General features: G+C 34.6%; 2 protein-coding genes across 31 annotated transcripts in view; both read right to left on the bottom strand.

The window, feature by feature from the left end:
* Nucleotides 1–4,137: 4,137 nt before the first annotated feature.
* LOC105319871 (calcium/calmodulin-dependent protein kinase type IV) lies at nt 4,138–10,629 on the bottom strand. Of its 2 annotated transcripts, XM_034467058.2 has the most exons (13): nt 10,443–10,629; nt 10,134–10,212; nt 9,980–10,042; nt 9,674–9,756; nt 9,343–9,415; nt 9,073–9,111; nt 8,926–8,977; nt 8,629–8,703; nt 7,485–7,560; nt 6,977–7,097; nt 6,061–6,219; nt 5,835–5,863; nt 4,138–4,399 (listed from the first exon to the last, which is right to left on the bottom strand). In XM_034467058.2, exons 1-12 carry the CDS (start codon nt 10,535–10,537, stop codon nt 5,840–5,842), a joined length of 939 nt encoding a protein of 312 aa, XP_034322949.1. In that variant the 5' UTR covers nt 10,538–10,629; the 3' UTR covers nt 4,138–4,399; nt 5,835–5,839. The 2 variants fall into 2 exon arrangements, with proteins under 2 accessions (XP_034322949.1, XP_034322948.1); XM_034467057.2 differs by lacking the exon at nt 5,835–5,863.
* Nucleotides 10,630–11,223: 594 nt separating this feature from the next.
* LOC105319868 (rho guanine nucleotide exchange factor 18) overlaps nt 11,224–13,448 on the bottom strand; it is a 77,469-nt gene continuing 75,244 nt past the window's right edge. For 28 of the 29 annotated variants that reach the window (XM_066087959.1, XM_066087976.1, XM_066087979.1 and 25 more), the window contains one exon: nt 11,224–13,092. The gene's annotated coding sequence lies outside the window, so the exon portion shown is untranslated. The remainder of the gene's footprint in view (nt 13,093–13,448) is intronic. The other variant, XR_010714779.1, reaches the window with a different exon arrangement.

The following is a 13,448-nucleotide window of genomic DNA, read 5'->3' as shown; positions in this document are numbered from 1 at the left end:
CCATCTGATTGAAGAGCTGGATAAAACTAGTACCCGCTAATGAGACCTGCAGACCTGTGTTGTGTACGTAACTTAATTCAGACAAAGATCAGTTATTTGTAACATGCATGTATTTTTATGACCTATTCTTCAAATCCACTTGCACTATTTTATTAGGTAAATAACAGCTTTAAGGTGGTGCAGGACACCTGCATATTGTGATGTATATATACTTCCCATTGAGATAAAAAATAAAGTATATTAAATATTAATTAAATATTTACCCCCCAAATAATGTTACCTAACATTGAAGCGCAATGGGTTAGAGCGTTTACATGTCTGTAAGAGGTGTATTTTTGGTAATTTTACTATTGATATAAATGAATTTTCATGGGGGGGGGGGGGGATGTCTGGACTCTCACTCTCACCCCTTCTCTAAATCTGTGCACACCATGATGTACATGTAGGCAAACAGAAACAAATCTAAAACCGGCAACTGCCACAGGGAGGGGGCATAATTTAATTTTTAATTTTGTTTGTAATAATTATATAGACCATTATACTTTCTATGAAATGAAATGTTAAGATTATTGATTAACTTAAAATTCACTGCAAACAGTTTAATCCCAAATTGCACATAAAGTGATGCTCATGTGTATTACCATATGGGAAGGGATCTCATCCTTCAGTTATGAAAATTATAATTTTTAAATGTATTACCGGAGCTTGCATGTGGCCTTCATTTTTAATTAAACTTGTACAAAACAGTGTTATTTAGGGGCAAACACTTGGTGCGGGTATTACTGTCTAATGACAGCATCTAGTTGACTTCTGTTTATGTTTATTGACACTTAAGCTTCTTTCATCTTATTAATCCTTTTATGTACATGCTGCTAAAATGTCCCGAGTTACTCAATGGCTGTTTGATGATTGATTTACTTACATCTGTATTTATTATGTTAATCCTTTATTGTGTTATTCCATTGTTCATTATATATAATTCATAATTGTAAACTATCGTCAGGTGGAATCAGACCTTCGGTGCTGATGCATACCAAACTCACGTAAAAGTATATTTCATGTTAAGTCTATATAAAAGTCTGAAAACTAAAACGCGTGTTGGCTTGTTGGAGGTTTCATGAGGCTGGGTTCAACAACAAGAGAATAAGCTCACGGTTGGCCCAGTATTAGTTCTGTATGGGAGAGAGCGCCCCGTAATAAAATTCCTAATCCGTGGGGGGAGGGGGGGGGGGGGGGGGTAGTTGTGCTAGTATACCTACTATGACTCCAATTTTCAATATCACTAATAATATTTCATTCTCTTTAAGGTCTTTTAAGGAACAATTTTGTTTGTTGCGAGGAAAAAGTAGGGGAGGGGAGGGGGGGAGCTGAACCATCCCTGTTGCTATGTTCTTAATGGTTAGGTCTAACTTGGCAAAAAAAAGTGTGGGGGGGGGGGGGGGCTAAGCCATCTCCCGGTTCCGACGCCTATGAATAAAAATGCGTATATATATCTTTATACACGTGTATTAAAACAAAGTCATTAAATGTAATTTTTTTTCAGTTCTAAAAGGATATCTGAAGCCGATCGAATTCTTTACTCGCATCTTTTATACTTTCTCTTCATAAAATGTACACCAATCTCATTTAATTTTCCAAAGAAATAATACTTTCTATGAAATGTTGTTATCTAGAGATGATATGATTATAGGCCTACCTAATATTATTTTTTTATTCCGTCCCTATTCCGGCGATTACGGCATGCCTTTACGTGCAGCTAGCCGTTTTCAATCAGTGACGTCACTGTTTCCATATATGGTCATGTCAAAATTCGACAAACTTGTAGACTTTACATTTGTCAATTTGTAAATAACAAACAGCATTTTACAGCTGCAGATTGGCGCGTTTGCTGAATTACAATGTATACTTAATGCATTATTTTACGTCTGAAAAAAAAATTGAATAAAGCTTTAAAGTTGCTTAATTAATTATTACCATAGTTATCAAACAAATATTCCTGACCATACAAAGTTGATGTAATTTTTAAAACGTGTCGATGTTTTACAGTGAGCACATTTGACAAACGTCTACCTGGATAGAACCCACGTGATTGTTTGAAATAATTTATTCCATGCGTGGGTTCAAACATGGGTCACGCAGGTAATAGCTTTCGCGTGCTATAGTAAAAACCTTCAAATTTTCATATGTTTTTCATATTTTAGGTACCAGCCTAATGTAGTACAAACTTCTTATTTTCACAGGAGTTTTCTAAATTTATAATGCGTATCTTGTATTTTCCACAAGTTTGTACTCGGTTAGGCTGACAGTAAACAAAGGCTTTGAAATGAATGCCCGTCCTCGATTAACTATATAAAATCACGAATGTCGGCTGGCCCATACTACATGTATGTTGTAAATCTTCGTACTTTTTATATACAATAAATCAGCGCTAAAACTTGTTAATTCTTATGGAATAGATATCAATAGGTAATGTAACACAGGCACTTGTTTCTGAGAAAAAAAATTATCCTATAGTATAATAATATTATACTATAGGGTAATTTTTTTTCTCAGAAACAAGTGCCTGTGTAATATAATGATGGTTTATATTCGTAGCCAAATCAAATTAGAAAATAAATAAACAAATAATAAGACAGATTAATATTAGGTCTTAATATTACTTTGCAATTAAGTATTTTAAAGTGCTCTCTTTTGTGCTTCATGTGGTTATGAAATAGGTAACATTGTGAAAAAATAATAACCTTGATAATAATTTTAAAAAACCGCGCAAAAACCAAGCAGCAAAAAAGTATATGCAAAACACCATTGAACGATTAAAATTTAAAAAAATATCGATAATAGATACTTGAATTCAAGTTAAAAATTTTAAAACTATAAACGCATCTTTAACAGTTTTTAAGAATTAGAAGATTAAGAATGCGTATTCTTACGCCGACAGATGTGCTTTGGATTTCGTAAGTTTCTGTCTTGTCATGCATGTATGAATTACAATGATTAAACCAAAATTAGCAAAATAACAAACAGAGAATCAATATGTGTTTTAGAATTGAAGTAGTCCGTTATTAAGGTATTATCATGATCTAGGGAGACTGCTTTTTTTTCGAATTAATTATTTGAAATGTTGGTTGGGTTTTTTTTTATCATTTGATTTCGCATATATATATATGATTTCTCGGAATGTCTAGACAATCGAATGTCATTTACTTATTAATCTCAATAAAATTTAAGCAGGAAATTCGGGCCGACAGACCGTATTGCTATACAGTTTCCTCCATAAAAATGAACTAAATATACTTACTGTGCATGGGTTTGACTTAATAATAATATATAACTTAGAAATATATTGTGTAAGCGTTTTCGTACCATAAATTCTTGAAAGATTTTACTATTAATTCACCAATTTACTTACCTCAAACGTTTTCCGTACTCAGTGCTACGGGTCTGGAGCTATTGAATTTTATCAGTATAAAATGATGCTGACACGTCATGTTCCTGTTATGTACATTGACTATATGAAAATCACGGAAACAGGACACACCTTCTCCTACAGCTTTATATATTAAACATTTCGAATTTGCTTGGCACAATATAACATGGCTACAGAAGTGTAACTCTATGGGACTGTAGAGATGTGTAGAGTTCCACAGTTCTTTGTACATATCAATATCGAAATACAATAGCAATGACTTCTTTTAGGTAAAATGTTTTAGGATTTTTTTTGGTATTAAAAATTTTACAGATTTTTTTAAAGAAATAAGAGATCGTTCTTTAAGTATTATGAGGTGGTAATAGTGTGATCAAACCCATTAAAGCCCTTCAAAGGGCTTTATGATAGATTTGACCACGCTCTGACCAAAAGTATCACCTCAGAATATTTGAAGAATGATTCCTTGTCACTTATATTATTTCCAATTTCTACACTTCTACAACATTTTAAAACCACTATTTTTTTCATGTATAATGACGCAGCCAATGCCATTTTTTGGTTATGCTATAAAACACCCCAATTATGTGTCACTCATCTTTAATGAAATTATTGGGCTATATGATTTGTAATGTGTCACAGACAAAGACAGTTGTAAATGTAAATATTAATCTATGTTGTGTTACAATTCAAAAAAATTTAACAGACATTAATCAGATACAAAATGTTTATTCACAATATTATCACAGACAAGACATAAATAGAATTGTACATTTGTCAAAAAAATAAAGTCCAAGTCAGAATGTAACAAGATCACAGGTCAGTCAGTCATGTGACTGGTCATGTGACAGATCTCTAATGTTCCATTGGTTCGTGGACAGACTTTATTGATACGTCACTCATCGACTGCTTCTGGTTCAAGATGCTGGTGATCCGGGCCGCTCTAGACGCCAGGAGAGTGGCATCTGTTATTGCCTGCAACAGAGTACATAATATAAATCATGTATTACAAAACAGACCATTAGTATCACTGCAAATACATGTACATATATTTACATTTTCCAGTGTCATTTGTCTGTGATGACGTAATGTGGGACACAGTGTTTGCATAAATATACGAAATGAAAATAACATTAAAATATCAATAATTTTATATTTAATTGAACAATTGGATTTAATCATCCCTAACCTAATCAATCCCTTCACCTCATAATAATCAAAAAATGACTTTTTATAGGTGTATTTCTTATAAATATAAACAATTATGCATGTAAATTCTAAAATATCTAGTAATGTTTTGTGGTGCACAAGCAGGGTTTGCATGATTATACGAAATGAAAATAACGTTAAAATTAATATCAACAATTTTATTTTCAATTAAACAATTGTTAAAAATTTTATAAGTAATAAGGTATGATTCTTTGAATATTATGAGGTGATAAAATACGCTTGGGCATGATCAAATCCATCATACAGCCCTTCAGGGTTTATTGGATGTGATCCCCCTGACACTAATCAATTCCTTCACCTCATAATAATCACAGAATGATTCTTAATTCCTTCAAAAGATACACAATTATGCATGTAAATCCTAAAATATATTGTAATATTAATTATTATAAATTTCAATGATCAATATAAAATAATAATAAGAGTTACAGCAAAGGTAGATCAATCCTGTACTATCATACCAGACTTTTTACTTAGACAATTGTGAAGGCATATTCAGAAGAGTTTTCCCTATTCCCTCTGGTCCTAAAGTTAACAGTTAAGTATTAATTTCAACAGAGATGTGAATATTTCATCATCAAAATTATTTGGTGACTAGATTACTAAATGAACCCTGAAACTGCCTTCATTTCCAGAAAGACAGCTGAAATGTCTCATGAGAAATAATACAATCAATTTATAGAAAAGGATCAAACAGTTGTAGTTGATTTTGGATTATTTACCAGCTCTGACCACAGAATATATACAGATACTGTATAAACAAATGTAGCATCATAACCCACCACAGCAAGCAATCAGGCAGCACTCACTGATGGTTAGATGGAGAAGGGCCAGGAAATGAATGCGTAGCTTACTTAACAAGTATGCAATGAACGTGTGATTTCATTTTATGAAAGTGATTTTCTAATTCAATCGTGTCATCAATATCTACAGAAGGGAGAGAAATATGTGTGTCAAATTGTGAAGTGAAGAAATCTTTTTAGTACTGCTGAACTTTCAAAAGAGACAATAATATTCTCAAACTCACACAAGATTACATCTAGTTGATTATAACTTACACAATACAATTATTTTATAACATATATCTATACAGTGGAATGGTAGTCTAACATAGCCACAAGAGGGTTTTGTCAGCATGAGATATGGACAATTCACACCACACCTGGCGTAATGCTCTTACCTAACCTAGGGCGAAATTATTTCTTGGTTCTGACAAAATTCATACATTTTTTTTTCATTTACTGATGGAAAAAGATATTTCTTTAAAATTTACAATCACAGAAAAAATATTACTAGTAAATATTATTTGTTATAATCCAACTCTTTTGCATTTTGAATTTGCCAATGTAAGAATTGAGTCAGATATGTTTGCTGTGAGAGAGAATGTAGACGAGGTGCGGAGTTACCTTCATTTTACGAGTGGCGTTGAATTCCTTAATCTTGTTGTGGGTCTCTGGCATGTGTTCGCTCTTTGCGGCCACACCCTTCACCCAGGGGTGATTTAGAGCCTGACTCTCGGTCAGACGTTTCTTGGGATCTAACTGTAACATACGCCTCACAAAGTCCTGAAAAACACATACAGCAATTGCCATCATGCATGCTTGGACCTGATTTTTTCTCTTTGGCTTTCTCCTTTCAAATTGGTATGTTGTAAAGTGAGTGTCATATTACAGGCACGTAGCATCAGGGGGGGGGGGGGGGGGGCCTTGGGCAACAAGTAGCAAGACGTTTTTTAAAATTTACATATAAAGAATTGAATTATCATGGAGTTGGCCCCCCACTTTTTTGGGAGTATGTAAAAAATTGATATAAAAATAAGGAAATGAGGAGTGATTGAAGTTATATACTACGCTAGTCCCCCCCCCCCCCCCCCCCCCCCGGATTAGGATTGAAGATTTTGGAAAAGTTTCAATTTCCTTTTTTTTTTTTTGCTTGTCAAGATTTTTTGGATGAGTCTGGCCCCCCCACTTTCAAAAACGATGCATCGTGCCTTTAATATATGCATGTGAAAAAGCTTTCTACAGGTTTTAATCAGAATTTCATTATCGGAAGTTTTTTTTCAATTACAAAATAAACATTCAATGATTTCTGAAATTGTCTTCAAATTAGTATAAATTTACATCATATGATATTTTGATATGTGATTTAGCTGTAAGAGTCTCTGTTTCCAGGTAAATATATTTATATCTACATAATTCATATTGTTATTAACAGAATCACTTATCCCCATTATCATTTTTTCTTATACACTGCCAAATTAAGATCAATAGACTACAATACATATATGCTCTTCGTGCTCCTAAATATTGAACATGTAACTACTTTGGCATTTTCACTGATATTGTTCCAAAAGGGTGGTTCAAATTTGTAGTCTGCTTTCAGAATTTTCTTGTACATCTCTGCCTCATTTTCACCACTGTAAAATGGCTCATAACCACATAATCTGGAATATAATGGTTAAAAATAAATCAGTTTAAAATTGTTTTAGTTAAGTAGCAACCCAAGCCTGAGGCTGTAATAAACAGTGCATAACATTGCTAATGAGTTCATGCTCTACACATTTGATGTGTAATGGGCCAGAAATCAGCACTGTTGAACAATTTAAACTTGTCAAATTTCTTGAATTGCTAATTTTCTTAATTTTTGTTTGTGTAATTTCAAGGATAAGTTTAAATATATTATGAAAAAAGACTTTGTTTTGTTGATTACTTGGGATCTAAAGGGGTACCCAGACATCCACAAAAATTAAGCTCCCATCAATTCAAATAATTCCACGCTAATCCAGAGACATATATAAGTAAGTATTAAAGTAATCAAGTGTCATACGTACAGGATGTAAGTGATCACACCGATGCTCCACATGTCCACAGGGTACGAGTAACGCTTGCCGGCCAACACCTCAGGAGCTGTGTGAAGTTGGATACATCAATTCATCAAATAATCTCATGTAAAACACATGTACTATTGTATAAAAATACAAGAGCTTCTTCGAGACTAGAGTTGTTGAATGTGTTGGAAAAACATTAAATCTCAATTTTATTTATGAATTAACCAATGGATGGTTGTACATTTTAGGTATTTATAAAAAAATAAACATATACACAAGAGGAGAGGTTTTAATGACGAAAAGAAAACAGAAACAAACGCAGGATAAATCTAGGTCGGGACTCACCAAAATAGCCAGAAGAGCTTACCACAGTAGCCGGGGGAACTTACCACAGTAGCCAGGAGGTCTTACCAAAGTAGTCGTGGGACTTACCACAGTAGCCAGAGGGGGCTTACTACAGTAGCCAGGTCACTAACCAGAGTAGCAGAGGTACTGTGGTTTCATTAATATTCAAGGGTATCAATTTTCATGGCTAAAGTGAAAATCACAGTTTCAAGGGTATGTAAATTCATGGCCAATGACCCCATCAATACAAAATGTTACTGGAAATTGCATTTCAATGAACATTTAATTTCGTGGATCAACTTAAAAACGAAATCCACGAAAATTGGTATTCAACGAATATTGATGAAACCACAGTACTTACCACAGTAGACGGGGGACTTACCACAGTAGCCAGAGGGGACTTACCACAGTAGCCAGAGGGGACTTACCACAGTAGATGAGAGGACTTACCACAGCAGCCAGAGGGGACTTACCACAGTAGTCGAGGGACTTACCACAGTAGCCAGGGGAGACTTACCACAGTAGTTGAGGGGACTTACCACAGTAGCCAGGGGGGACTTACCACAGTAGATGAGGGGACTTACCACAGTAGTTGAGGGGACTTACCACAGTAGCCAGAGGGGACTTACCACAGTAAATGAGGGGACTTACCACAGTAGCCAGAGGTACTTACCACAGTAGATAGGGGACTTACCAGAGTAGCCAGAGATGACTTACCACAGTAGATGAGGACTTACCACAGTAGCCAGAGGGGACTTACCACAGTAGCCGGAGGACTTACCACAGTAGCCAGGGGACTTACCACAGTAGCCGGGGGTCCCACACACAGTGTTCATGGTCACCTCTCTGTCTATTATCTTGGAGAGACCGAAGTCAGCTTCAAATGAATAGAACCATTGACTCAGTACCTCAAATACATGCATTACAAATCAAGAACAGTAGCTTGTTCTACGAATATGTTATAAATCCAAAAGCTTCTTGCACGTTGTCTTTACTTTTCTTAATTAAATACACAATAGTAATCCTCAATATCTGTCAATATTATCTTACAATTGTTTACATTTTTTATTGCTTTTCAGGTTCATTTTTATTTTCTTACCAACTTTCAAATTTGACTCATCAGTAAGATCTTCATACAGGAGGTTTTCAGGCTGAAAGTTGAAATACATAGAAAGATTGTCAATTTTATTCAGATCTTTTTCTAACCAGAGAGCCACAATATAATTTATGTATCCAAATAACTGACCTTTAAATCTCTGTGCACAACTTCATTTTCATGGAGATACTACAATTACCAAACAAACACAAATCATTTACACCAAGATGAACACAGAATTACTTCATCTGTATCTTTCTACCCATACATTTTCTGATTATCTAGTAGAGTCAAAAATTATCTATATTTAATTATTCTACCTGGGTACATAACAGAGTGTTGAGTTCCTTGCATCATATTGACAATTAAAATTTGTTAATTTAGAGGACGATATTGATCCTATACATATGTAGCATTTACCTGCACTGCCACCAACATTTGTCTGACTGCCGTGGACGCGTCCTTCTCCGAGTAGTAGCCTCGGCTCACAATTCTAAAACATCATCACACAAATTAAATTTACAGAATAATCAAATGTAAAGTCAACTTGCATACCAAAAAGTAAACATCATCAGAGAAATAAAATTTACAAAATATCAAAAATAAAATCAACCTACATGTAATTATTACATAGATCAAGTAATTAACCGTAACTGTCAAAGAGTTCACCTCCTTGTTATTACATAAAGTAATTAACCCTACCTGTCAAAGAATTCACCTCCTTGTTATTACATAAAGAAATTAACCCTACCTGTCGAAGAGTTCACCTCCTTTTACCAGTTCCAAGACAAGATAGATATCTGTAGGTGTCTCAAATATCTCCTTTAACCGAATCTAAGATCAACAAAATCAAGTTACATTTTACAGACTATTTCATCCAATAATGTTACATCAATATACATTCAGTCTTATTGACATTGTGTTTAGTAAGTTTACAAATTAAAACAATTACATGTAATAACACTAGAGAATAACAGAAATCTACTCTGCTATCAACACGCCATTATCACAAATGGTTCCATGTGCAACATTAGATCTACAACAAGTAAGTACCTACCACATTTTTATGATTGAGTTTTAGCAGGATTCCAATCTCAGTATTGATCACTTTCTTGTCCACCTGAAAAATCATAAAAGCAATTCATGAGAACACGATTTAGTTAGAAAATAGGTATATTTTCTGTAATTTTCATAACGATTCTAATGCATACCCTTTTGTGGATGATTTTGACGGCCCATTTCTTGGTGGTTCCCTTATGCTCACATTTGTACACCACAGATGTTGCACCACTTTAAAGTGAAAATACAAATAGCTTCACAAGTTCGAGTAAATTGCATGATAACTGTTATTTATTAACAATAATTTGTTTTCTAGAGCACAAGAAATTAATATATCAGCCCCTTTCAATATAATAATGAACATCATGAAATTAATAAACTTCCGCCATATGCAACTAATGTTAATAGTAAGTCGGCCACTGTTACTACGGAGAACGGGCACCTGTTGGCCCTCTGCTTACCGCCCGAGCTCTGTCAACTGTGTGTAATAGTCTTCGAACTTCTGATCCTTGGTGCTCTCACTTATCCAGTAATCTTGTTTTGCCTCACGCGGCATTTTTGTTGATTTCTATTTAATTTTTAGGGTAACTGTTTGATAGTTTTGTTGTTGCTCTCTAAGGTCACGTGACTATGCCAATGGATTAATTTTCTGCACATCGATCCCGATGATAAATCTATTCAAGAACGACAACTCTATATAAAATTGCATTACATGCAATTTTAATTCCGAATAATTCTGTTTTGTCTTTAATACGGAAACTCCTTTATATAATATTACAATTATTTGTTAAATAAAGGATCTTACATTTATTCAAATTGAGCCAAAATGTAATGCTTTCACAAGTCCTATTTATAAATAATGTTATTGGAGTACCCAGAATTGCAAAAGGACAATTAACGAGTTTAATTTCATTCATAATTCATCTAAAAATGTTATCCATCAGTACTAAACTGTTAATATACATTTATCTATTTAATACTGCTCAAGTATGATCCGGTGGACCAGCTTAGCAACCTGTAATCACGCTATGCCAGACCATGTCTGTGAAAACAGCTGGAAAAACAGAATTTTTTCTGCTCAAAACAAAATCTTATTTACTATTACTCTTTTTTTAATATGTGGTCTTTACAATATGAAGCAATGAAACAGTTGATTAATTTTGGGTATTTCACATTCCAGCCATTACAAGAAACCTCCCATTTGGTGATTTATACCAGATCAAGTCATAACAAAGCAAGAGCCTTTGTAATTTTTTTTTATTAAAACCATTAATGGCAATTTTGTTAATTATGATAAAATGTAAATGTATTACATTATAACAAGTTCCATGCAGCGTCTCTAAGGACACACGAAAAAAAAATCCCAGAGTCCAAGCAATGACCCGAGACTGATCCCGAGGGATAAGTTCTCAGACCATTTATCCCAGTCTGGGTCAATCCTATTTGACATTACAGGGATAACACTCTGTTATCCCCACGAAAGTGTACCAGACATTAGAAATATATATATATTTAACAAAGTCGAAAACAATCATTAATTACAAATGTAGCAAATGAGGGGAAGATGACAGGCAAACAATAAAAGTCAATAAAATGCTAACACCTGTTCTCTTGGTAGTATATTCTATCCATGCAGAAATCAGCCTTCATTTCATTAAAAGTCCAATTTTTCATCAGATCACAAATTCCTTTTTTCAAAGAGATTTTCCCATAACTAAAGTAAAATATAGCAGGCCAGCTGCCCAAGTCTGATATCCTTCGTCAAATCTTCAACCTGTGGTGTCATAAGTGTATAAATGTGTCTACAATCTGAATACAATAAATACGGGGGCATTATAAGGAGTCAGCAGCGGTCACGCATGACTGGTTTTGTATCACGCAGCTCCTTGCAACCACACAGGGTTATTCAGCAGTTGATCCGTGACACGTAAGTGTAATAGCTTGGCATCGACAAAATGAATGAAAACATGATATAACAGAGCCACATAATATGAATGTCTATATTTAGTAACAAAGTGAGGGCCACATGTTGGTATAAAAAAACAGGTTAAAAGTTCTCCTTTAATTTGGCAAAAAATGACTATAAAAAATTAAACTCATAAAAATAAAGGTTATCTCTTTTTCTTCTGGGAATGTTCGGTAAGGAATCAAGTTTCCTGATGATAAAAAGTCACCTGACCAAAAGAAGTGACCAGTTAACAGTCAAGCCAGTAAAAAGATTGTCACCCTGGGGGTTGAGTCCAAAGTCAGTCCTGGTCTATAAAGTCCACAGTCTCCGTAGCCTGTAGACTAAACAAGTGGCCAAACCGTTCACCCTAACACAGATAAGAACAGCTGATACAGGTCAACAAACTAAAAACAGCCAATATACACATAGTCCTCTATTGTCTACCTTCACAAATCTTTTTTTTTTGTTTGGTAAAAAACAATTTGTTTTCCTAACACACATGTTAACAAAAGAATTAATAAATACAGTACAGTTTCTGCACACATGTATCACTCCCATGGTTTCCTATAACAATGACCTCTTACAAATAAAATGTCTGGATTAAAACTACTGCTGGAAGGAAGTCCAATAATGAAATGTGAGGTGTATCTCAGATCTCCAAGTGAACCAGCACTTGTTGTAAACACAGGAATTGTTACAGATTCCTGCCGCGACATGAAACATCCATCACAAGTCTAATCAGGGAGGCCGGTTATATCAGAAGCTAGGTTTTTACTTGGTTTCTCCGACTACTTTATCACAAACATGACTACAGTGTAAGTCTTTTTTTTGTGCCACCTGACAGGACTGTGTAACGGGATGAATCATGTCTGTCCTACACAATATGTATTATGTATACGAGTGTCCTATTTCAGTAATTAAGCAAGTCTTTGGCTTCAGCACAGAATCGCCCATCCACACAGACATCATCAAAACTGGGATGACATGATGTGCGACATTCCTGAGAGAGAGAGAGAGTTCGTCGGTCTTTGTCCATTCAGCTACATGTAGCTCCGGCTTTGACACTTCCTCAGCTACATGTAGCTCCGGCTTTGACACTTCCTCAGTTCCCTGTCCTCCTTTATTCCTTACAGTCTGGCAATTTATGGCACATGTTGAGTTCTCTGTAAAAAATGAAGAAGGCAAGGTGAGCTAAAGCTTTCTGATGCATGTTAAACTGATATGGAAACTTAATCAAAAATAGAAGTAAGCATTTCCAAGACTGACTTAAATAATTACAGGAAATTCCTCTGATTGACTTGATTAGTCAAATGTATACAGATTATACTCTATAATGATCTAATTAGTAACATTACTGTATACAGGGTTATTTTCACCCCGTGTAATTTTCGCTCTTTTAAGCTTGATGACAGTTTTGCCCCGTCATGAATTTCCCAAGACACAGTTGTGTTTGAAGAGAGATAAATTTAGACACTGGTAATTGCCCAGTCATAAATTTGCTCCCTGACGAGGCCGAAAG

This window comes from Magallana gigas, chromosome 6 (assembly GCF_963853765.1).
Source record: "Magallana gigas chromosome 6, xbMagGiga1.1, whole genome shotgun sequence".
NCBI lineage: Eukaryota > Metazoa > Mollusca > Bivalvia > Ostreida > Ostreidae > Magallana > Magallana gigas.
The sequence above is the reverse complement of the archived record's forward strand: the minus strand, read 5'-3'. Positions and strand labels throughout refer to the sequence as shown.

What these genes read in the sequence shown, in the direction of transcription:
- LOC105319871 (XM_034467057.2), bottom strand. Translation starts at nt 10,537, where the DNA reads ATGCCGCGTGAGGCAAAACAAGATTACTGGATAAGTGAGAGCACCAAG. An exon ending in CAGTTGACAGAGCTCGGGCG is followed by an intron (nt 10,213 to 10,442) that starts GTAAGCAGAGGG and finishes TTCACTTTAAAG; the next exon opens with TGGTGCAACATCTGTGGTGT. An exon ending in AACTCAATCATAAAAATGTG is followed by an intron (nt 9,757 to 9,979) that starts GTAGGTACTTAC and finishes TGTTGATCTTAG; the next exon opens with ATTCGGTTAAAGGAGATATT.